The 22,653-nt window shown below is 41.4% G+C and overlaps 2 protein-coding genes across 2 annotated transcripts in view; one reads left to right on the forward strand and one right to left on the reverse strand.

Annotated features, from left to right (window-relative positions):
• rnls (renalase, FAD-dependent amine oxidase) overlaps positions 1–6,391 on the forward strand; it is an 11,056-nt gene extending 4,665 nt beyond the window's left edge. Inside the window, exons 4-7 of the mRNA XM_015401237.1 lie at positions 2,674–2,829; positions 5,510–5,683; positions 5,884–6,059; positions 6,137–6,391. Coding sequence (XP_015256723.1) covers positions 2,674–2,829; positions 5,510–5,683; positions 5,884–6,059; positions 6,137–6,310 — 680 coding nt within the window. The 3' untranslated portion in view covers positions 6,311–6,391. The remainder of the gene's footprint in view (positions 1–2,673; positions 2,830–5,509; positions 5,684–5,883; positions 6,060–6,136) is intronic.
• A 4,832-nt stretch (positions 6,392–11,223) lies between these two features.
• On the reverse strand, positions 11,224–21,761 carry pten (phosphatase and tensin homolog). Its single transcript, XM_015401246.1, has 9 exons — positions 21,145–21,761; positions 20,001–20,085; positions 17,509–17,553; positions 16,991–17,034; positions 16,668–16,906; positions 16,428–16,569; positions 16,090–16,256; positions 13,692–13,937; positions 11,224–12,964 (listed from the first exon to the last, which is right to left on the reverse strand). The coding sequence occupies exons 1-9, from the start codon at positions 21,224–21,226 to the stop codon at positions 12,776–12,778; spliced, it is 1,239 nt and encodes a 412-aa protein (XP_015256732.1). The 5' UTR covers positions 21,227–21,761; the 3' UTR covers positions 11,224–12,775.
• Between the last annotated feature and the right edge of the window lie 892 nt (positions 21,762–22,653).

Here is a 22,653-nt window from a genome sequence, read left to right on the forward strand (position 1 = left end):
GCAGGTCTGGGTCCTGACAGTGCAGGTCTGGGTCCTGACAGTGCAGGTCTGGGTCCCGACAGTGCAGCTCTGGATCTGGACAGTGCAGGTCTTCAGCCAGATCCCTCTCTCCATGTTTGCTCTTTTTTCCCAGTGCTGTGCTCTGTTTTGGCAACTCTGCAAAGTCTCAGATGATTGGCTGAGGAACCAGGAAGTAAACACTGGCTTCATGTCACATCAAACAGCACCTCTCAGTTTAAAAGAAGGAAAGTTGCTTCTTTTGCTTGTTGCTGCAGAGGATTTTTTTTATAGGGAATTTAACTTTGATCCCTGCTGACAAAGCAGAAGGATTTTGATTAATTTTAAAATAAATTTCTAATGTATTGCTAATTTCTTTTAAAAGATGCTCATTTGGATTAAAATTGATAAAAACCGAAAGGAGTCTGGCTGATGTAAAACCTTACTCAAAGCTTTTGGAGGTTATTTGGTAGATTTGGGACATTTTGTCCAAATTAGTTTCTAACTGAGACGTCTTACTTTCCCCTCTGATCATTTGATTTTCTGGGTAAGACATCAGTTAATACATTACAGACCCTGATAGAGTGGAAAAGCTGCAAGGCAAATGAGCATTAAACTGTTTGCTGATGATTTCAGAGAAGAAAGATTTCTTTTCTATTGCTCTTTTAGTTTTTAGCAGCTCATCTACACAGTTACATGTATTGTCTTATAATGTCTCTTAGATTCTGTGAAAATGAAGCTTCTAAACATGATCAGATCAGATGGAGAACCTCCAGCTACTTTGAAAGTAGATGATGATCAAGTCCAAAACATGTTGGTTCAACTTTGGTGCTTTTCCTGCTCCTTTATGCCTTTGATGACCGGAACCTCCACTTTTTTTTTTTTTTTTTATGAAACTTTAATATTTTCCTTGACTTTTTTTTTGTTTGTTTATAAACTTCATTATTATGGCTGGTTTCTCTGTGGCCTCCTTTGGTCATGCAGGACTTATATGTTTACTACCTTGTTGTTATTTGTTCACAGATTAAACTGCAATTCTGTGACCCACAGAAGGTGACATGTTGGACTTATTAGTTTTGACGTATCTTTCTTCTTATTAAAGTTGTGTTGAAGTTGTCAACGAGGTTCACAGATTTTATAGCAGATATTCTTGTTAGTTGTATCTTGAGTGAATGGATAAAAAGGACATTTAGAAGTCTGCTGTTAATCTAATCCCTGCAAAAAACTTCTGCAAATGGTTCACTAGGAAACACCTTGACATTTGCATCTTAAACTTCCTTTAGCAAATGAATAAAATCATCCTTTAATGTTGATTTTCTTCACAACAAGTATTTTTAAGGTCATTTCTCTCCTTGAGCTCCAATAATTCAGGTTCATAATATGTTCAAAGTTATTTTGTAGGTTTCTTAACTCTTAATTTTTAATGTTTTTTCTCATAATAGATTGTTCATCCGGATTTTTCTATATTAAGGTTTAGAGAGAGAACTGCTCAGTGTTACAGTTTCATCAGCTGCAAACATCTAAGCTGATAATTGATCTGTTATATTAAACTTTAGTTAAATATAAGATATTTACTACTCTGAACCATCCAACAGAACCCTTCTGCAAAAGGGGGAGGGTAAACCTTCAATTTAGATGTTTCATGCACATGGACCATTCTAGACGGGGGGCCCCTGAAGAACTGGTCCTGTTATGGCCCCTGTACTGAACACCTAGTACTAAATACATTTCTTATAGTCACAGAAACTGTCTCTAATTTTGCTCTTGGATCTATTTCTTTACCTTTACAGTTTTATTTGAATAATTAATAGAAAATGAAAGTGTTGCATTGTTAGCTTCAGTTGCATTAAGATAGGATCACGGTTTTAGTTCAGCACCAATTTTAGTTTTATGGCCGATAACTGATCTTCAGAAATTCTGACATGTCGATTCTACTGATATCCTTCATAATGAGTCATGTGTTATAATATAAATTTCCATTAAACCTTGAATTTTTCAATCACATTTTGCTTTAATGAAAAGAACAATACCTGTGAAACAATAAAAACTTGTTTCAACTGCACAAGATAACGTTTTGAAATAGAAATGAAAAGTTGAGAGCTTTGAAAGTGGTGGTCTGTTAGACCTTTGCAGAGGAGGAGATTGGGTTCTGCAGAGCCGCAATTAGCTCTTTGGTTCTGCATCTCATTTATCAAAAGATGACACGTTGCCATGTTTTGTGTGTTTTTTTTACATATGTTTGCTAATGCATCATTATTTTCTAGTCATAAATGCTTCACCAGGTTTTAGAAAAAAATGGCTGAAAAGCATCACCCTAGGAGAATTAATTGATTAACTGTTTCGAAAAAGTAATTTACATAAATATATAAAAAATCTTTAGTCAAATTCAGGTTTATGGACTAGATTCTTGTATGCTGGTCTCTCCTTTTATACTGAGGCCTTTTTCTTTCTTCTGACCACAAGAGGGCAGTATGTGCTGCTGGTGTTTTCTTGATCCCCTGTATGAACTGAATCCTGGTGCTCAGTGTTCTGATGTCTGGATCAGAACCAGGTTAAAATCAGTGCTTTCACTGCAAATGCAGAACTAAAGCATGTTAAGGTTAAACTGATAAAACTGAACTTCATTGGACATCATGTGTTACCAGTAAAAAGCTGATACTGTATTTGTTTCCACAGGAGCCGATGTGTTCCTGGAGTATCATGTGACTGGCCTGTACCGCCGTGGAGCATCATGGGAGGTGGAAAGGAAAGGAGGCAGTGAGAAGTTTGATGCTGTTGTTCTAACCATGCCGGTGCCTCAGATCCTGCAGCTGCAGGGAGACCTGGGAGACCGTAAGAGTCTCACAAACACATGAAGAAGAAAAAGGAAACTCAACAGAAACTAATCTCTCACACATGCAAACATTTGGGTTTTTAAAGCCTTATCAGGACTTCCATTCATATAAATAACTCCATATGTATACGGAGGGAATTTTGTTTCATTATTGTTGAACACATTTGGTAAAAGGAATTTTAAAAAATGCAAACTAGAAGTAAAACAGAATGAAAGGACTTCTTAATCATTTTTAGAGTAACTTTGCTTTTTTTCTCAAATTTTGTAGGTCTAATCCTAACAAACCTGCATAAACGATCACACACAATATAAACCCCTTCTACACTCACAGCATGTCACTTCTAGCTGTGCCACTTCAGTCTGCTGAAGTGGCACAGCTATAATGTGTGTTTCCCCTTCATCCGATGATGTCACCTTCAGCTCCTGTGATTGGCTGGTCAGGTACAGCGCCCATTTCCTCATCCCGCCCCTCCCACATGCCAACCTCTTAAACACACAAACACACCCCGGTTATTATTAGCTGCAGTGGATGATCGCGAGCACAGCCTTTGAAAGGTGGGATTTCTTTTTAAAGGAATGTGGGATAAGGAACCTAAGATATTAATATTTACTAAATTGTGTGTTATAAATCCTTCATCCTTTTAAAAATCGTAATGTTTTAATTAGATAAAAACGTTGGTTGTGTAAAAATAAACAACCTTTAAATTGATGAAGTGATGCTGAAGTGCTTTGTTTCCTTTACTGGTTATGGGGGGATTTTCACAGGTTTGCTTAATGTCATGGAGGCCTTTTCTATCTGCAAGCTTCCAGCAGGAACACAGGAAGGGACACAAAAAAGCTCAGTCTTTTAAAACGGTCGTTCAAACTTCATGAGTAGAAAGCTGCTTCAGATTATAAAAAAAAAGGGTATGAAGCCGTGTTAGAATTAAATAAATTTAATGATATAAACATTTACCTGCATTATTTTTCCTGCTGTTAGCATTAAAGGGGACAGCTACAGGTTTAATCCTCCCAGCCATCACAGAGCTATTAGGAGCTAGTAATGAGCTCCGCCTCCCCTTACTTCGACATAAGATTCCTCTTGGTCCCAAAAAAGTTTAAAAAATCCACTGGACTTTGTTTCTGATCTTGAAGACGTTTCGCTTCCCATCCAGGAAGCAAATGAGTCCGCCCCTTTGGAATGGGGGTTGTTTGGCTTCTTTTGTAAGCGTGCAATTCCCGATACCTGTCTATGCCTCTGAAAGGGGGTCATTAAAGGGGATTGTTGGCCTAGCTTAACAGACGAGGTCTTTTGTTCTCCTGTATGGCTGTATGGGGTGGGGGGTTGCGATGATGGAGGGAAGGAATCAACTCAGTCGCTGAATTGTAGGTTTTTGAGAGCAGACATCTGAGTCCACCCCCTCTGTTTTAGGTTGGTTTTTCTTTCTTGACATAGATGGCTTCCTTCACGCCCGTCTCAAACATTTGCACGTTTTCTAAGCTGAGAAAAGGTCTACTCTATAAAGCCTCGAACTCAGCACTATTTCTGACATTTTGAATAGTAAAAGCTTCCGGGATGGGAAGCCAAACGTCTTCAAACTTGGAACCAAGTCCAGTGGATTGTTTTTTTTTTACTTTTTTTAGAATGACTATGACCTGGATGATTGAGAATCTTCACCAGCAGCTTCCACATGGTGCAGAATCTTTTCCACTTGACGTTTGCATCTTAACTATAACTAAACGTTTATATAGACTTTTGACCCGTGAAAATGATAAAACATTTATACACAGTTTTTTTTCTGCCTAAAATTTTTACTTTTATTCAGCATTATTTTAGACGTTCTATGGATGTATTATGATTAAAAATTAACTGTTTTGATGGAGAAGTTGTAGCCTTTGACCTTTGACCTTTACTCTGCTGCCCTTTAATGATTTCATTGGATCCTGTAGTTTTCTCAGTCATGGGACTTTTTTTACTTTTCCTCCAACAGATTTAAGTACCAGATTGTAGGGTTAGTTTCTGATCTGATTGTGACCAAACTTTGCTGCTGCTGGTCTTTAAACCCGTTTTTCAAACATCTTTACAGTTTGATGCTTAATAGAATAGCATCTTTTAGTGTTTTTTTTTTACCTATAAATTTACGGAAAGGTTTATCAGAGGGGCAGAAATAGTTTACTTTGAATTCTGAATGCATCCCTGAAATCTGCAGCAGGTCAGTCCTGGACCTAGATGAGCCGTCATTCAGCTCAGAATTAACCCAAATCCAGTGATTTGAAGAAATGCATCTGGTAAACCTGTGGTCCAGTGGCGGTGATCTGGGGATTAAAGCAGAAGTGCTGGTAGGGTCAGGATTACAACAGAGATGGCGCAAAGAGAAGTCTGATCAGGATTGATTAGTAATGTCTACATGTCACACCTGCACAGAAATGGAGAGACAATAAAGTTTATGATCCAGACCTTCAGGGTCTGATGACGGTGTTCCTCTGCAGTGTAGATCTTCAGGATGCAGATACGGTTTCAGAATATGGCGGCGCTGATAGTCATGGTGATAAACAGGTTAAAGGATGAGCTTAGAGATCAGCTTCAGTACAAGACAGAATGGATATGTTTGGGAAATGGAGTTTAAGCAAGCCAAGCCTCTAGGGACTACATTTCCCATGATGCCAGTGTTGTTACAGCCTGTCTGTATCTGTTTCCAGTTCTGTCCGTCCAGCAGAGAGAGCAGTTGGAGGCGGTCAGGTACTCTTCCCGCTTCGCCGTCGGACTCTTCTTCTCTCCTGATGTTGTCTTCAGCTTTCCGTGGGGAGCGCGGTACGTCACCGACAGCAGCTGCATCCGCTACATCGCCGTGGACAACAAGAAGCGCAACACAGGTCAGGTTGACCAGCCTCCATCTGGTCTCTGATTAAAGCTTGCATTTACAACTTTCTGCCTCAGATTAGTCAAGGTTTAGACCATGTTTTTATTATAAACAAGGTTTTTTACTTTAAAGTGTGAAATGTGTGAAGTGCAGCTTCATCCAGCATGTCAGCCACACAGACAGGAAGGCCTTATCATCCGTATGTCCTCCCAGATACTCCAGGTCTGGGTCCATCCCTCGTCGTCCACACCAGCGTCCCGTTTGGCCTGAAGCACCTGGAGAATGACAAGGATGTCATCCAGCCAATCATCTTGCAGGAGCTCCACAGGCTCCTCCCTGAACTACCTCAGCCAATCAGCATTAAGTTCCAGAAGTGGAGGTACTCCCAGGTGAGTCGGCTCTTCCCCGTGAGCTCGTCTCATCCTGGTGAGACGGCTTCTTACTCATCCGTCTGTCCCTTGTGCAGGTGCAGACCTCAGTCCCAAACTGTCCGGGTCACATGACCATCCAGCAGCAGCCGCCGCTCATCTGCGGCGGCGACGCCTTCACCCACTCCAACTTCGACGGCTGTGTGGACTCAGCGCTAAGTGTGGTCCGAGCTCTGGAGGCCTCGCTTGATGTCCGGCAGAACACTGAATGATGACTGAGATTATTTACCAAAATGTTTAATGAAGCGATTTAAACAGAAGTTTGTTGTTTTTCTCTGAATAAATGTCTTTGGTTCAATCAATCTGTTGATCTCTGCTTTCTTGGTCCAGAAGACCTGAGCAGCTCCTCCCCATCACTGACAGACCTGCTCACCTTAAAACCACAAATGCTGACATAACCTGAGAATGACTCATATGAGTCATCGCCCAGTAGGAAGGTGTGTCCCTCAAAAAACCATAGATGCAGTGAAAACTGCCCAGCAGAACCAGTCTGTGTGAATGGTCACTTGGGGATGGAGAAGGTGGAGAACATGAAGAAAGAAACTCACTGATTCTGGAGTACTTTCTATAGAAGCAAAAGTAAGGAGTTGATGCCTTCAATGGATCAAGCTTCATTGCTGATTGCTGCAGCTCTGCTTTCTAATGTCTGTAATTAAATTTACATCTGGGTTTAGGTTCCTACACCCAACTGTGTTTTTTTCTAGAGTACCCAAAAATCGTTCTAAACTTTAGTCTTATGAAGTAAATTAAGATAAATTATACACTGCTCAAAAAAAATTAAAGGATCCCTTTGAAAACACATCAGATCTCAATGGGAAAAAAAGCCGGTTAATTCCAACGAAAAGCAACGGGGGAAGGGGTAAGAAAAAAAGGATGCCACATCATTTGATGGAAATGTAAATTATCAACCTACAGAGGGCTGAATTCAAAGACACCCCAAAAATTACAGTGAAAAAATGATGCAGCAGGCTAGTCCATTTAGCTGAAATTTCATTGCAGCAACTCAAAATGGTATTCAGTAATTTGTGGCCCCCACGTGAGTGAATGCATGCCTGACAACGTCGGGGCATGCTCCTAATGAGACGACGGATGGCGTCCTGGGGTATCTCCTCCCAGATCTGGACCAGGGCATCACTGAGCTCCTGGACAATCTGAGGTGCAACCTGGCGGCGTGGGATGGATGGAAACATAATGTCCCAGAGGTGTTCTATTGGATTTAGGTCAGGCGAGCGTGGGGGCCAATCAATGGTATCAATTCCTTCATCCTCCAGGAACTGCCTGCATACTCTTGCCACATGAGGCCGGGCGTTGTTGTGCACCAGGAGGAACCCAGGACCCACTGCACCAGCATAGGGTCTGACAATGGGTGCAAGGATACCTTCATGATACCTAATGCTGCTATCAGGGTGCCGTTGTCTAGCCTTTATAGGTCTGTGCGTCCCTCCATGGATATGCCTCCCCAGACCATCACTGACCCACCACCAAACCAGTCATGCTGAACGATGTTACAGGCAGCATATTGTTCTCCACGGCTTCTCCAGACCCTTTCACGTCTGTCACATGTGCTCAGGGTGAACCTGCTCTCATCTGTGAAAAGCACAGGGCGCCAGTGGCAGACTTGCCAATTCCAGTGTTCTGTGGCAAATGCCAATCGAGCTCCACGGTGCCGGGCAGTGTGAACAGGGCCCACTAGAGGACGTCAGGTTCTCAGGCCACCCTGGTGAAGTCTGTTTCTGACTGTTTGGTCAGAGTGATTCACACCAGAGGCCTGCTGGAGGTCATTTTGTAGGCCTCTGGCAGTGCTCCTCCTGCTCCTCTTTGCACAAAGGAGCAGATAGCGGTCCTGCTGATGGGTTGTAGACCTTCTACAGCCCTGTCCAGCTCTCCTGGAGTAACTGCCTGTCTCCTGGAATCTCCTCCATGCTCTTGAGATTGTGCTGGGAGACACAGCAAACCTTCTGGCAATGGCACGTATTGATGTGCCATCCTGGAGGAGTTGGACTGCCTGTGCAACCTCTGTAGGGTCCTGGAAGCGCCTCATGCTAACAGTAGTGACAGTAGCCAAATGCAAAACTGGTGAAAAAGAGTCAGAAAAGATGAGGACAGGGAAAAATGTGGCCTCCACCTGTACCTCCACCATTCCTGTTTTGATGGTCGTCTCGTTGTTGAACCTCTAGTTCACCTGTTGGTAATTTCATTAACACCAAAGCAGCTGAAACTGATTAACAACCCCCACTAGTACTTACCTGACCAAATCAATATCCCAGAAGTTTAATTAACTTGATGCTATACTCTGATTACAAAGTGTTCCTTTATTTTTTTGAGTAGTGTATTTGAATGCAAGGAAACAGGTTTTGTGAATGGAAAGAAAAAAAAAAGAAATTCAGAAATTAAACTTTGAACTAAAAATTGTTCATAAATATACGGTTCTCAGAGTAACTTTGTTGTTTTTGTCAGATTTTATTTATTTATTTCATTTATTTATATTTTATTTTCCGAAAATCTTTTGTTCCACTGTGGTAATACGCTAAGTCCTTATGGTTTGATGCATGGTATGGAGGATATGGAAGGTCCCCCTGCTTAAACCAGCACATTCAAGGCCCGTCTTAAGTTTGCTAATGACCATTAGAATGATCCAGAGGAGTCATGGGAGAAAGTCATGAGGTCAGATGAGACCAAACTTTTTGGTTATAATTCCACTAACCGTGTTTGAAGGAAGAACAATGTTGAGTATCATCCCAAGAACACCATCCCTACTGTAAAGCATGGGGGTGGTAGCATCATGCTTTGGAGGTGTTTTTTTTGCACACGGGACAGGGCGACCAGGGCCATGAATTGCGAGATTTTGGGGGAGAACCTCCTTCCCTCTGTTAGAGCATTGAAGGTGGGTTGAGGCTGAGTCTTCCAGCATCACAATGATCCAAAACACACAGCCAGGATAACCGAGGTGGCTCTGGAAGAAGCATATCAAGGTTCTGGACTGGCCTAGCCAGTCTCCAGACCTAAACCCAATAGAGAATCTTTGGAGGGAGCTCTAACTCAGTATTTCTCAGTGACAGCCCAGAAACCTGACTGACGTAGAGAAGATCTGTGTGGAGGGGTGGGCCAAAATCCTTCCTGTAGTGTCGGAAAACCTGGTGAAAAACTACAGGAAACGTTTGACCTCCGTAATTGCAAACAAATGCCACTGTACCAAATATTGACATTGATTTCTCAGGTGTTCAAATACATATTTGCAGCCGTGTCATACAAATAAATAGAGAAAAAAATCATGCATGTGATTTCTGGATGGTTTTTTTTTTTAGACTTTGTGTCTCACAGTGGATATGCAACTACGATGACCCCTCCCTGATTTCCAAGTGGGAGAAGTTGCAAAATTGCAGGGTGATCAAATACTTATTTTTCTCACTGTATATATATATATACAATGTTGCTTGCGTCCACAGACCAATGGAAATGTGTCCATGCCGCAAAGCCATTTATCCTACCAAAGGTGAAGAGATGGCGATCTGTAAAGCACAATTTGAAAGGAATCTGATTCTTAAAGTTCATTATGAAAAAAAATAAATAAAAACATGAAATTTGAAAATATAAAATTAGTTTTTTTTATGTGAAATTTTTTTCATTTTCTGTTTTCAGTTTCATTTCTGAATGCTGTTTTTCTCAAATTGCATTGTACAAAAACTGTTTTCAGCTTGCAACAATAATGGAACAAAATGATCCCCATAGATTAGCCGTTGCTATCTGATCGGCACCAGAAACTCCAATCAGCCCATTTCCACATGTGCAACCAGAGAAGCATCCAGATCGCCACTGAATACAACACTAAACATGAATCTTTTTAAACTAGAATTTGGAGTTAATGTAAATATAGATGATTTTCACAATCATTGTGATGTCTGAGAAATATGGAGGGCAAAATGTACATGAAATACAGAAATGTGAAAGTATTGTGAAATCTACACTGAAATAAGTAGATGTAATATTTACTTAATAGATGATTCCAATATTAAATATAACATATTTATAGAAAAGCAAGATATTTATATAGGCCACTGAAAAATTAAAATACATTAAATGTGATTTTAATAAAGATGATAAAAATATATAGACTGGTTTTGGATCTTCTAAAGTTATTCTAACCCATTTACCTCCAGTGTTGATATACGGTATAATGTAAATAAGAGAACTGGCAGATTGAAAATAACATAAAATGATGAAGCTTGGCTATAGAGAAGAAGTTCCTCCTTAACTAAACCATTTTCTTCTTTTGGTGCATTTTGGTTCAAATCCGCTTGGTTCTAGATAGAGGTTTTATTCTAGGGAGAATAGCTCTACTTTGTACTTTGACTAACCCAAAAGGTGCAATTTAATGAAAAAACATCTTAAAAGTATATATATTTTTAAAGTTCCTGAAGTGTTACTGAGTAAATGTAATAGGTGCTAAAGGCTAACTGGTTCCAGACTGGTTTATGGCTGCGTGCTCGGTCCAGTTCCAGTATTGGTTCTGCCTGCTGGTTTTTTATAGCACCAGATAAGACAGAATCAGTTGTGGTTCTCTGCTCACGAGGCTCTGAGTGTGTGACCTGGTTTTTACTCGCTGCTCCGCCTCTGAGCTCACAGGAGCTGCTGCTGTTGCGTCCGTGTCACAGATCCTCCTCCTCCACGCCGGGTCCTTCGTTCTGGATCGTTTAGGTTTCTCTGACAGTGAGAGTTACTGTGGACCTTCTTCCTAAATGCAGATTATTTAATCCTGCTATGGAACAGAACAGCTGCTGCACAGATTCCTAAAGCCCAACCAATTCAAGTTTCATCATTCTGTTCCACACCAGCTTCCCTCTTGAAGAAATCCATAAAAAAAAGGTGTTTATGTAGATATTCTGACTTCTCTTTATTCTGGAATATTTTTAACCCTAATGGATTAAGATTTCACTCTAGATCCATTTTTTTAGCCGGATTATCTGAGATCAACAACAGAAAATCCTGCAGGGTTCTGTTCAGTAGTTGTAGAACCAGGTTCTGCTGGGTTCCATTCTTCTCCCAGGCAGTAGAACCACATGATGCTGCAGAGGATAAAGTTCTGTAGTCATGAATCTTTATTGAACAAACAGAAACAACTCAAAGCTGTTTATAAATAGTTTATTCACTTTACAGTGCTTTTTTCCTTTATAAAATGAGTAGCGACAGAATAAAAGGGGTCGGGTCGAGAGGTCCGATTGACAACAGCTAATACAGTCACAGCGTGGATCCGTCTGATCAGGTGGTTCCGATGAGCAGAACCCATCACCCTCTCTGTTCTACAGCTGTGATTGAATATTTAAAATCGGCTGAGCAGCAGAACCGAATGAAACGGAGCGCTGACATCATGAATTGGGACGGTTCTGATTGGTAGAAACGCCAACGGACCAAGACTTTGTTCTTCATTAGCAGAAACAAAAATGGAAACTCTGTGAGTGGAGGACAAAGAGCCAGCAGAATCTGAACCGTAAAGACAACATCTGATGGAGCTTCTGGTTCAGAACCGGAACGGAGGCAGAAACCGAACCTTAGAGGTCCAATGACATTTCTGAACCAGGCAGACCCAGGTTCTATCAGGTCTGAGAACAACGGCGCCGCAGATGGAGGACTGACTGGGTCAATGTTCTGAGCCACTGCTCCAAATACCTCAGTTCTACGTTTGACCCATCGGATCCGGACATAACCGCTCAGCTTCCTGTACCGGACCTCAGGCACACGTTCTTCCAGACACTAACACTCCAACCAGTGATCGGACTTCCACCCTTCCATTAACGGACCAACATCCAGATCTGGAGGGAAACGTTTCCAGACCAAATGTGTGAACCAGAATCACACATGGAAGTTCTAGAGCGGAACCATCTGCAAGCCGGATCAGCACCAGAAACCAGTTCAGCTACAGTTTCAGACCAGCGGTTCTGAAGGTTCTGCAGACCTCAGGTTCCTTCCCAGTCCTGGCCTCCATTCCCAGAAAGCTCCATATCTCATACGATCCGACAAATTGATGAAGCTGCCGAACAACCAGAGGAGCTTCTCTGGACGGACCGGACCCGAAGAGTCCAGAACCAGAGCGGTCGCAATGGGAGGAGCTTGTTTGCTGTTTAGCTTAGTGACTGATGGAAGCTGGAGCTTCCAGGTTTTACTTTAAATCCTAAAACAGAACCTTCTGCAGCTTCCCAGCAGAAGGCTGGGTCAAAGCCCGCCATCAGGTCCTTCTGATGCTGCCGGTTTGGATTTGGACCTGATGCAGACAGGAATGTGGTGAATATAGATATATCTATATAGATATATTTAAAATAAAAAAAAAAAAACAGGAAATAATCCGATGTGATTCTGGAAATAGCCAAACGAATGGAACCGAACCAGACTTGGACAGAACCAGAATCAGGATGAAGGTTCCTGAATCTGTTCCGGAGGAAGGAGAGATAAAATGAAGGTTTGGATTATGGTTTCTGAGATTAGCGCTTTCTTAAACGTCCCCCTCAAGGCCCCGCCCACTCCTGCAGCACAGTTCCCCTCCTGCTGCTCGTCACGTCATGATTGTCCAGCGAGTAGATGAAGGATGTTTGGGGTTATAATCTGAGCTCCTTTAATCCAGAGTCCACAGATCCGTTCTGAATTATGTACACTTATACATAGATATATGTTTGAGAGAGAGACGGTCAGACTTTAGTGATCTGACTTTGGAGGTCGTCTTCAAACGTCTCATTCTCAGGGTCAGAGTCCGTAGTGTCCGAGTAGCGGTAGTGATCCGGTTCGTTGTCACTGACGTCCGGAGTCACCGACGCCGACGTGCTGCAGGTGTCACAGTTGGCTCCTTCCTCCACCGTCTTCGTGAAGAATAGTTTGACCTGAGGAGCAAAACCAGAAGCGTCACAGAAAAACTGACCGGCGAGCGAAATCCTGAAAAATCAGCATTATTGGGATTATTCAGTATGGGGGGAATTTTGTTCTGATATTTTCATAAGCAAAGAACATATTTTGTAAATGTAATTTTTAAAAGAATGAAATTCAGAAACAAAAAAAAATCCCTCAAATAACGTATTTTCCAAATAAAGTTAGAAATAAAAACTTTTTTTTTTCCCTTTAAAATTTGTATTTTTTATTTTACCTTTTCACTTTTTTTTTTTTTTTTTTTTTTACAAATTTGATGTTTTCAAATGTTTGTTTATCAGATCTCTCTGCAGTGAAGAGCAACAAAACATTTCTATTTGTCTGCATGGATGTTGGCAAAAAAAGTTTTATTGGTCACTGCACGTGTTTTTATTGGGCTTGAAGTGAAAAGAAGGTCATTTATAAACTACAATCTGTAAAAGACAAATCTGGAAAAAATCTATAAATTATAAAATCTATATTAAAACATGAAAAAATAAAATCTGGGAAAAAAGCAATGTTACTCTGAAAACCTTTTTTTGGTTAAGAATCTTTTGTTTTGGGTCCATTTATAAAACGGTTTATGCTTGAACAATAATGGAACAAACTGCACTCCATAGAACTGATCCAACATGGAGTCCGTTATTTAGTGAATAAAAAAAGCCATTTTCAAAGGATGGGAATAAATAACGGATCCAGCTTTACCTTAAAGTTTGGAGAGAAGTTCTTGTTGGCTTTATCCTTGTTGGCTTTATCCAGCTCGTTCTTGTTGAGCGTCAGAACCAGGAAGTCTCTGTCGTTGGTCTCGCTTCCCATCAGGATTCCCGGGTTCTGAAACGCTCTGTGCGAGAGATCCCGAAGGCTTCCAGAGCTGCCGTTCTCTATTCTGTCCGATGTCTCCTCCGGTCCGGGGATGAAGAACGTGTTGATCCAGAAATGGAACATCTTTTCCTAAAAGGAAAGGTGTTAGAAACCAGTTAGCTCTGGTGAAGATCCAATGCAAGCTTCTGGAGCTCCCTCAGAACCAAACACAGGGAGAAACCAACCAGGACAACTGAGCTCGACTTCAATCCTTCAAACTTCAAATGCAGGTATCAGGGCTGCCTCACCTGCTTTTCCCTTTTAATGTTTTGATTTTTTTATTATATTTTAAATGTTTATTTTGCTTACATTGAGACCTGTGTTACATTTATCACCATTGTGTCATTTTTATCTTGTGGAGGAAGAGAGAACGTATTGGGCTAAATTTTAAGCCTCCCAGAAAAGCCAGAAAATACTGGGGATCATTTGGTTTGATGTTAAAATAATCTGTACTAGGTGTGTAAATAACAATCGTTTTGTATCGATGCATCGATACGTCCGCAAGAGAATTGATTCATGTTTTTTTTCCCTCCGATCTATTTTTATCCATTTGCTCCTGGGCGTAATTCTCCTCCCGTGCTGCGGTGGCGCTAAACCTATTGTGCCCTCCTACCTCGCTTCCTGGTTATACTCTTACAGCAGTGTGTTGCAGTGAGCTTGATGCAGACATTTTTAAATTATGCTCAATATTGAAGCGTGTTCTGCGCTACACGCTGTGGGTCTAGATACGGCCGAGGCGGCGAGGAAGTGGGAGCGAGTTTAGTCCGACAACGGAGGGACATGAGGGCCAAAAAGAGCAGAGATCCAGCTGGAAAAAGGGTCCCAGTGTTTTCACGCACTTCGCTCTTCTAGCTGGTCAAACTTCACGAGTTGTTTTCCGCAATTTCGGTCATAAAAACAAAACAAGCCGGCCTCCTGTCTGCCGCACTGTCTGCGGTCAGCTACAATTTGTCTGTGGAGGGGGCGGGACGTCTGGAGCCGAGGTGTTGCATTGCACTCATTGCACTGATTATGTGAAGTAATTTTTGCAGTTTTTTTTATGCAACGTTTCTACTTCTAAAAAAAAATGCATAATGATATTACAGCTTTCATTGATTTATTTCAAACTTGAAACTTTGTTTAGCCTGTAAGGTGTAAAAAAAATAAAATAAAATAAAATAAAGAAATTAATCGATTAATCGAATCGTATCGTGGTGTATTCTTGAGTATCGAAAATAATCGAATCGTTGGGTCAGGAAATCGATACTGAATCGAATCGCCATGATGGATGTGATTTACACCCCTAATCGGTACCAGCCTAAAAAAAAAAAATGATAATTGGTTCATCAGGATGGTTTAAAATACCTTTTCTGCATTAATGAGTGTCTGTTCAATCACAGGCTAACTGCTAATTTGATATCAATCATTATCATCACTTTTCTGTTTCCTATATTTAGCTGCAGTTATTATTTGTTTGTTCAGTAAACTGTTCTAAAACTGGAGCATGGCCGCCTCCTTGTCCTGTAGAACAGGGGTTCCCAAAGTGGGGGGAAAGACCCCCACAGGGCCTCTAAACACCCAGTGGGTGGGGGGTGGGGGTCAAGATTCTGTTCAATTCAGGTTAATTATATAGTTTTATAGGTTATTTATATAGGAAATAACCTCAATTCTATTCAGTTTATTTCTATAGCACAAATTCACAACAAATCATCTCAGGTCACTTTCCAGTTCAACCAGATCATCCAGTCAAATTGATTCAAAGTTTTCTATCTAAGGAAAACCAGCTGATTGCATCTAGTCAGGCAATCCCTCACACTAAGCATGCTTGTAGTGACAGTAGAGAGGAAAAACTCCCTTTTAACAGGAAGAAACCTCCAGCAGAACCAGGCTCAGTGTGAGCGGCCATCTGCTGAGGCCGACTGGGGTTCAAGGAGACAGAAGCAGAGATACAGAAAAAAAAGATCAATCCTAACGTGACTCCTGAGGTTCATGGAGGACCAAAGGATCTCAGGAAATCGATAAACGTACCGTTATAGAAATGACACTTCATTAGTCAGCCATTCATAAACTATTATATGATGGTATGTATTTTAAGGGGGGGGGGCAGCCTGTGGCTGAAACGTTTGGGAACCTCTGCTGTAAAAAACTGATGATCAGAATGATCTCCTAATTGAAAATGAATCTGGACCACGTTCGGCCCTGAACCTGACTACTGTGGAGCATGAAAAGCAGACATGCATCCTCCTCCTCTTCATCAGCTCACCTTCTTCATCATCTTGTTCTGCTTGTGGAAGAATTCCACCTTGATGTCTCCGCAGACGGGAAGCGGTTGAGGAAACTCAAACACCATCAGCTTGTCCTCCCTGTGGGTGTAAGCCGGGTTGGAGGTGTGGATTTTGACCTTGAGCTGGTAGACCACGAACTGCGGGTCTGAGGAAAGCAGAACAGCAGAGCGTCACCATCCGGATCACTTACAGTCTGGAACCTGAGCTGGACTGGAAGCAGGTCTGAGTCTGTGGAATGTGGACTAATCTCTAAGTTTAGAAATGAATCTCAGTCTGAACTGAAAAGAAGTGGCCCGGTTCTGATTGTAGGACTTACTGCAGGTCCCGGCTGTGAACATGGGGACGGTCTCAAAGAGCATTTTGTGGAAGAGCAGAGCCACGGGTTTGTAGTGCAGCCGGTTCCTGAGCAGGAAGTTGTAGTAGATGACATAGCGGCGCTGGCTGGGAATGGTGACACCCTGAACACACAGATCCCAACAAATGGGTCCAGAAATCAGCCAGAACACAAAAGCTACGGCATCCTAACGCATCCAGCAGCTCTTCAGGTTTAACTGACCTTCTTGTCCCTGGTCCGGACCTCTCCGTAGAAGTCTAGGGCCTCCTGAGCTTCCTGGAACTTCCCTCGGTGCAGCAAATAGGCACAAATCATGACTCCAGTGCGACCTTTCCCTGCCTTGCAGTGGATGGCGGCCACATGCTGCTCGTCCTCGCTGAGCCACTGGTCCAGGTCCTCGCAGAAGGGTTTAATCAGCTCCAGCTGAGGCGGGTTGTGGTCTTCGAATGGATACTGAGCCACTGAAACAGAGGAAGAATATTCAGGAAGGAAACGTAGGGAAAAGCTGCTCCCTTTTAGGGACAGAGGAGGGGAGACGGCCTCACCCCGACAGTTGAACTTGGAGGTGTCGTAGTGCCGCTCTGCACACCTGAGGAAAAAGACAGACTTTAAAACCAGAGTAAAACATGGGAGGGAGTAAAGAGAGAAAACCCCTTATTCGCTGATTTTATTGGTTATTTTAAAAAGAAAAATGTGTGAACAGATCTGTTTTATAAAAGCAGACGTGCTTTAGAGCAGATTTAGTCTCAGCTGCCTTCCACCTGCACTTTGAAAATGTAAATCTCATCTGATCACAGCCCAAAAATCAAAGGATCCGTTTGTATCATCAGTTTTAGGTTGATAATAACAGATAATTGAACTTTATTGTTCTTACATTGGAGAAATGTAGCTCTGCATTTAACCCTTCCCCTCTGGGAGCAGTGGGCTGCCATTGTGCGGCGCCCAGCGAGCAACCAGGGGTTTTGCTCAGGAACCCAAAGTGGAGGCAGTGGGATTTGAACCGCTCTCCTATATAGGTTCTGCAATAAAAGGTTGACTGAGGGAGGCGGCGGGCAGTACTTACAGATTATAAATCTTATAGTGATTCTTGTGCTTGGAATCCAAGAACCTGAAACAAACAGAAAAAGGAGAATAATGGATCAGTTTCCTCTTTAAAGGCAAGCCTGCACAATAAAAAACTTTTATTTTAATAAGTCATTTTTTTCTTAAAATAAGTTCGTTTTTCTTTAATTGAGTTTCCATTTAAAATAAAAACATTTTTTGCATTGTCTTATTTCAAGTGCATATTATCTAATAATCTTATTTTAAGAGTAGAAATACTAATTTAATTGGCAAACTGACTTATTCACCTGCTCAAATGAAGGGTAAATACACTTAATAAAGACATTTTTACTTATTTGATTTGTTTTTGTGCAGATTGATAACTTTTTTTCCTCCTTTTACATGATAAAAATAACACAAAGATAACAAATGATAAACAAGAAAACGTGGAAAGCAGATAGAGGAGCAGCAATGCTGAGCTTTCTGTGCTCCCAAGGTATGGCAGCTGATTGTGTTAATAAATCAGAATGTCAGCCAGTCGGTGCAAAAATGCAATCCAGAAATGAAATAAAACATTTTAATAAAAAAAAGAAAAGAAAAATGTTTTGAGAGTAACTTTGTCGTTTTTTACAGATTTTTTTTTCGCATGTTATTTTTGCTAATTTTATTTTTTAATATAGATTTGACATATTAGATTTTTGCTTTTACATTTCCTTTTTTTCAGATTGAGTTTTACTAACTGCATTCTTTTCAAATAGCATTTTCCAGACCACATTCCCTTCACTTCGCATGGCTTTCCTCAGCAGTGAGGAGAGAAGAGGCGTTTCTATTGGTCTGCAGGACCAGGTTGTGAACCGGCGCGCTGAGGGCGAGCGTTTGGTCTGAGCTTGAAGAGAAGAATGAAAACTGACGAGCAATTTGAAATAAATGCACTTCGTAAAACTTAATCTGAAAATTTAAAAAAGTGTCAAAGTTACTTTAAAAAAAGAAATCAATAAATAAAAATAGACATACATTTGTATTTAAAAAAATCTGAGAAAACAGTAAAGCTACTCTCAAAACCATCTTTACTTAATTTCTGGGTTGCATTTTATTTTTTATATTATATTCATGAATATTTTTTTTTTTTTACTTCAATTTGCAGAGCTTGATTTATGCCTTTAACAATAATAGAACAAATATCACTCCACACATCTACACATCTAATAATGCAATCAGAAATCGGTCCCATATGAGGGAAATAATGACCTCCATATTATATCTGCATGTCTGACATCTCTCATGTTAACACTGGTTTCTTAAAGCCACAGGTTAATAATATAGTTTGAAGGTTTACTAACCATTAAAGAAAATGATCAATTCATTTTAGTAACTCAAAAAACACAAAAGTGAAAAAGTAATAATAAATAATAAAATTACAAAACATAATTTAGTAAAATAATCTTTTTTTTTTTTTATAAAACAGTCCCAGCCAAATGAAGGTGCCTTGCTCATGAGCAGTGTCTAAGCTGCCAATAGGAGCAGAATTCTGACTGAACGTTACAGAAAACACCTGATTTCAGTGATTATTGCCTCAAAGTGTTGCTCAACAACATTTTAGCTAAGGGGCTCCATCAGGCCTGTTTACTTCTGTTATTTATTAATATATACATGTATTCTAAATCGATGTAATCATTTCCATTTTTTAATTGTGTTATTAATTTTTTAAATTCTATATATTTTACCAGCAGCTTATTTTTTCTGTCTTTGATGAAAGGATACGTAAACCGGCTGTAAATAGATCAACTGTTCTTATTCCTGTTGTTCTCATAATATCACAGCATCCTGTCTTTTTTTTTTTCTTTTTTTTTTCGACAGTACAAAATGAGAAATAACAAGTAGGAATGATGATGCTGATAATAGTTTTGCAACAATATAAAAATGAATGGTATATTACATTTAAATGAGATCAATAGTTTAGGATTGCATGCTTTGTTTCCCTCATCTGGATCCATTTCTACTAAAGAGTCTGGATGAAGAAGCCTGCAGAGGGGAGCACTTAGGCTTCAAAACAATGACATTATTATCGTTTATTACAATAAATCATGGGGAAATGTATTGTGCAGCAAGGTGTGTTAATGTTGCAGGCCTGCTGATATCCTATCGGGTCTACAGCAGTACTGGCCAACACAAAGCTGTCATACTGCTGTGGTGGATTCAAAAGTTGTGAGATGAAAGATCCCCGCCTGCAGCAGCTCAACTAAAGAGTTTCCCTGCAGAGACCTGATGGCTGGACAGACGGCATCGATTGTATGATCGTCACATGATCAAACAAACATGTGAATGAGTTTAACCAAGCAGGTTAACGTTTACTCTGAAAAAGCTGGAATATTGACACAAACATCAAGGATTTATCTGTGAAATAGAGTCGGAAGGAGATAAACCAGCCAAATTAGACCCGGGCTCTGAAACGCATCCAGAACCGCTCAGCCTGGGTTCCCTGATGCGTCTACAGGCGGCGTGCTGGACACTCACCGGACAACGTCGTCTATGTTGTTTCTGTAGACGCCCTCCAGCCGCTCAGCGGGGAAGCCCATGGCGATGATGTTGGGATAGATATCTGATGGGAAGGTTCAGGAAATACCGACTGTGATGTCACAACATGTCAATCTGAGTATTTCTGAGTAGTTTTAGTTTGAAGTGAAAGGTAAAAGTCCTGCATCCTTTCCTAGATCTAGTACCACACTTTGTGTGCACTTATTTCTGCTGGACCTTGTGTCTATAAACTATTTATATATATGTGCCTGTAATCCTTAGTATGAATGCACATGTAAAGTCAGGTGAGAGACGCCTGTGCCTAAAAACAGCTTCAATTTAACAGACTTTTTATCCAACGTTTGGATCCATCTCACTCTCCTCTTTATCAGCTGCTCTGATACCAACAAAGTTTCTACTGTGAGGAACAATCTAAGCTGGATCAGTTGGGTTCAGTCAGAGTTTAATGCACCTATTAAAACTTTCCCTTTGGATGCTCTCCGTGATCGGAAACCTGCAGCATCAGCTTCCTTCTAATGTTCAGCCTCCAAGCAGCCTTTACTACTTCACATCACATCAGCCCAACAATAGATCAGACAATCCTGCAGCTGAACAACCTGAGCTTTGCACTGAACTTGGAAGCCAGCTTGGATCATCAGGATGTTCCACATCTGCAGACAGAACCTCAACAGGATCCAAGAGACGTTTGGCTTGGAAATATCCCAGCCTTCCAGGGTGTTTATGATCTGTGTAACCTGGTTGGATCCATCTGAAGGTCTCCTCATCTCCACCTGGAGCTGAAACATCCCTGTTTCTGATTCTAGCTGGATTTGATGCTCCATGGATGCTGCTGCCTGTCATCAGATCTCCTGACCTGAAGGGAAACTGCAGTGATGGAGCAGGATGGGCTCCATCTGCGCCCCCAACCAGTGAAATCTGTCAGAATCAGAGATAAACCCAAACACACAATCCTAACTCTGAACTTTAAAGAAAAAACACATATTTCTTCCGAATCTATACAGCTTCCCACATTAATCCAGCAGTTTTACAGACAGCAGATAAAAGCAGGATTTTAAGGCATCTTTCTGTGGGATCCTGTTTCACTGTAGATGTTGGGGCCCCACGTTAAACCGGTAAAGGATACAGGTAAGATCCAGGTCGAAGCCGTCCTCCTGGTACCGCCGTTTGTTCCTGCTAACGATTTCCTTGATTAGATTAGCAGCCATGGTTCCCAGAGGTCCGTTAACCAGGCACCAGGGACCGGCTGAGCAGCCCCCGATTCCTCCGCTCTCTCTGCTCCGGACAGATGAGGCTAGCGGGGGCAGCTAGCTAGGAGCTAGCTCCTCGCTGGCCCTCCGCGCCCCACAAAAAAAATAAAGAAATGTGTAGAAAAATACGAAAAAATCTTCCAGATATGCAGAAATATTCTCACAGCGGATAAAAGAACAGTTCTCGGTTCTCGCCTCCCTCTGAGCTCCGCAGCAGCAGCGGGATGCTAACCGTCCTGTTGGTGGACAGCCAGCCCCCGGCCGTCAGCGCTGCTTTCTGGGTCAGATCAGGGGGCTGCTCCCGCTGTGGGCCCGGGGCTCTCCAGGTGCCCCCGCCCGGACACAGAACCACCGGGCCGCTCCCCAGTGCAGACCCGGAGTTCCGGATAGATCCACGGAACCGTCCCTGGCCTCGAAGGGCTGATGAGAACCGCGATTAAAAGCAGCGACGCGGAGAGAAAAAGCTCCCCGAACAGAGACCACCGAGCGTCAAGTTCACGGTAGCACGAGGCGCTGTCTGCGGCTTTCAAAATAATGTTTCCGGTACAGCAAGACGCACAGTTACAATATCACTTTCTTTAAATATACTGTATATCATCGCAAACTGTGTAAAATGTTAAATATTAAATGCAACTTTTGCCTCTTAATCCGTTGTCTTAATAATGACATAATTTGATTATTTTCCCCCTTATGTTATATATATATTTTTATTTTATACTTTCCATACATTAACACATACAAAAAAAGAAAAAGATGACAAAAGCAATTACTAATAAACGGCTATAGTACCAAAACAATTTTACTTCTTTTCATTCCCTATTTATTACTGCATTCTGCACTACTGCCTGTTCATATGAGTGTTATCTATACTGCTTCCTCTGTTTTTAATGCTGTATTATTGTTATTACTTTATAAGTAAGAACACCGTGAGCATTGTTCAACCCAGAGTTAAATTATTGGCATATTGTGTAAAGACAAATCTGATCCACCGAGTCACATATGCTTTTATTTTTTAAACAAAAGCACTTCCTGTTGCCGCATTTTTTTTAAATCTAACTTGATGATGCTAGCTGTCAGCGAGCTAGCGGGTCCTGTCAGAGGATGGTTGCCAAGTTGTATCATCCCCCCGTTTTTAACTGCTATGATCGAGCCCAATCTGGCAACCTGCTGACATTACATAACGCAACTCGCGGCCACAGTTTGATGGTTTAGGTTTCACCATCCGGAGGTTTTAATGGTAGCCAATACAGTGATATCCGGGTGAGGGGGGCTACAGTACGGCCCCCCGGGGGCATTTTATCCTTGGCTGTTTTGTTCAGGAGACTAAAAGTGTCTAAATGAGAGGCGTGAATTCAAGCTTCTTAGTTAAATTCTGAGTCCTGATT

The sequence above is a fragment of the Cyprinodon variegatus genome, unplaced genomic scaffold, assembly GCF_000732505.1.
Source record: "Cyprinodon variegatus isolate N-32 unplaced genomic scaffold, C_variegatus-1.0 Scaffold1197, whole genome shotgun sequence".
Taxonomy (NCBI): domain Eukaryota; kingdom Metazoa; phylum Chordata; class Actinopteri; order Cyprinodontiformes; family Cyprinodontidae; genus Cyprinodon; species Cyprinodon variegatus.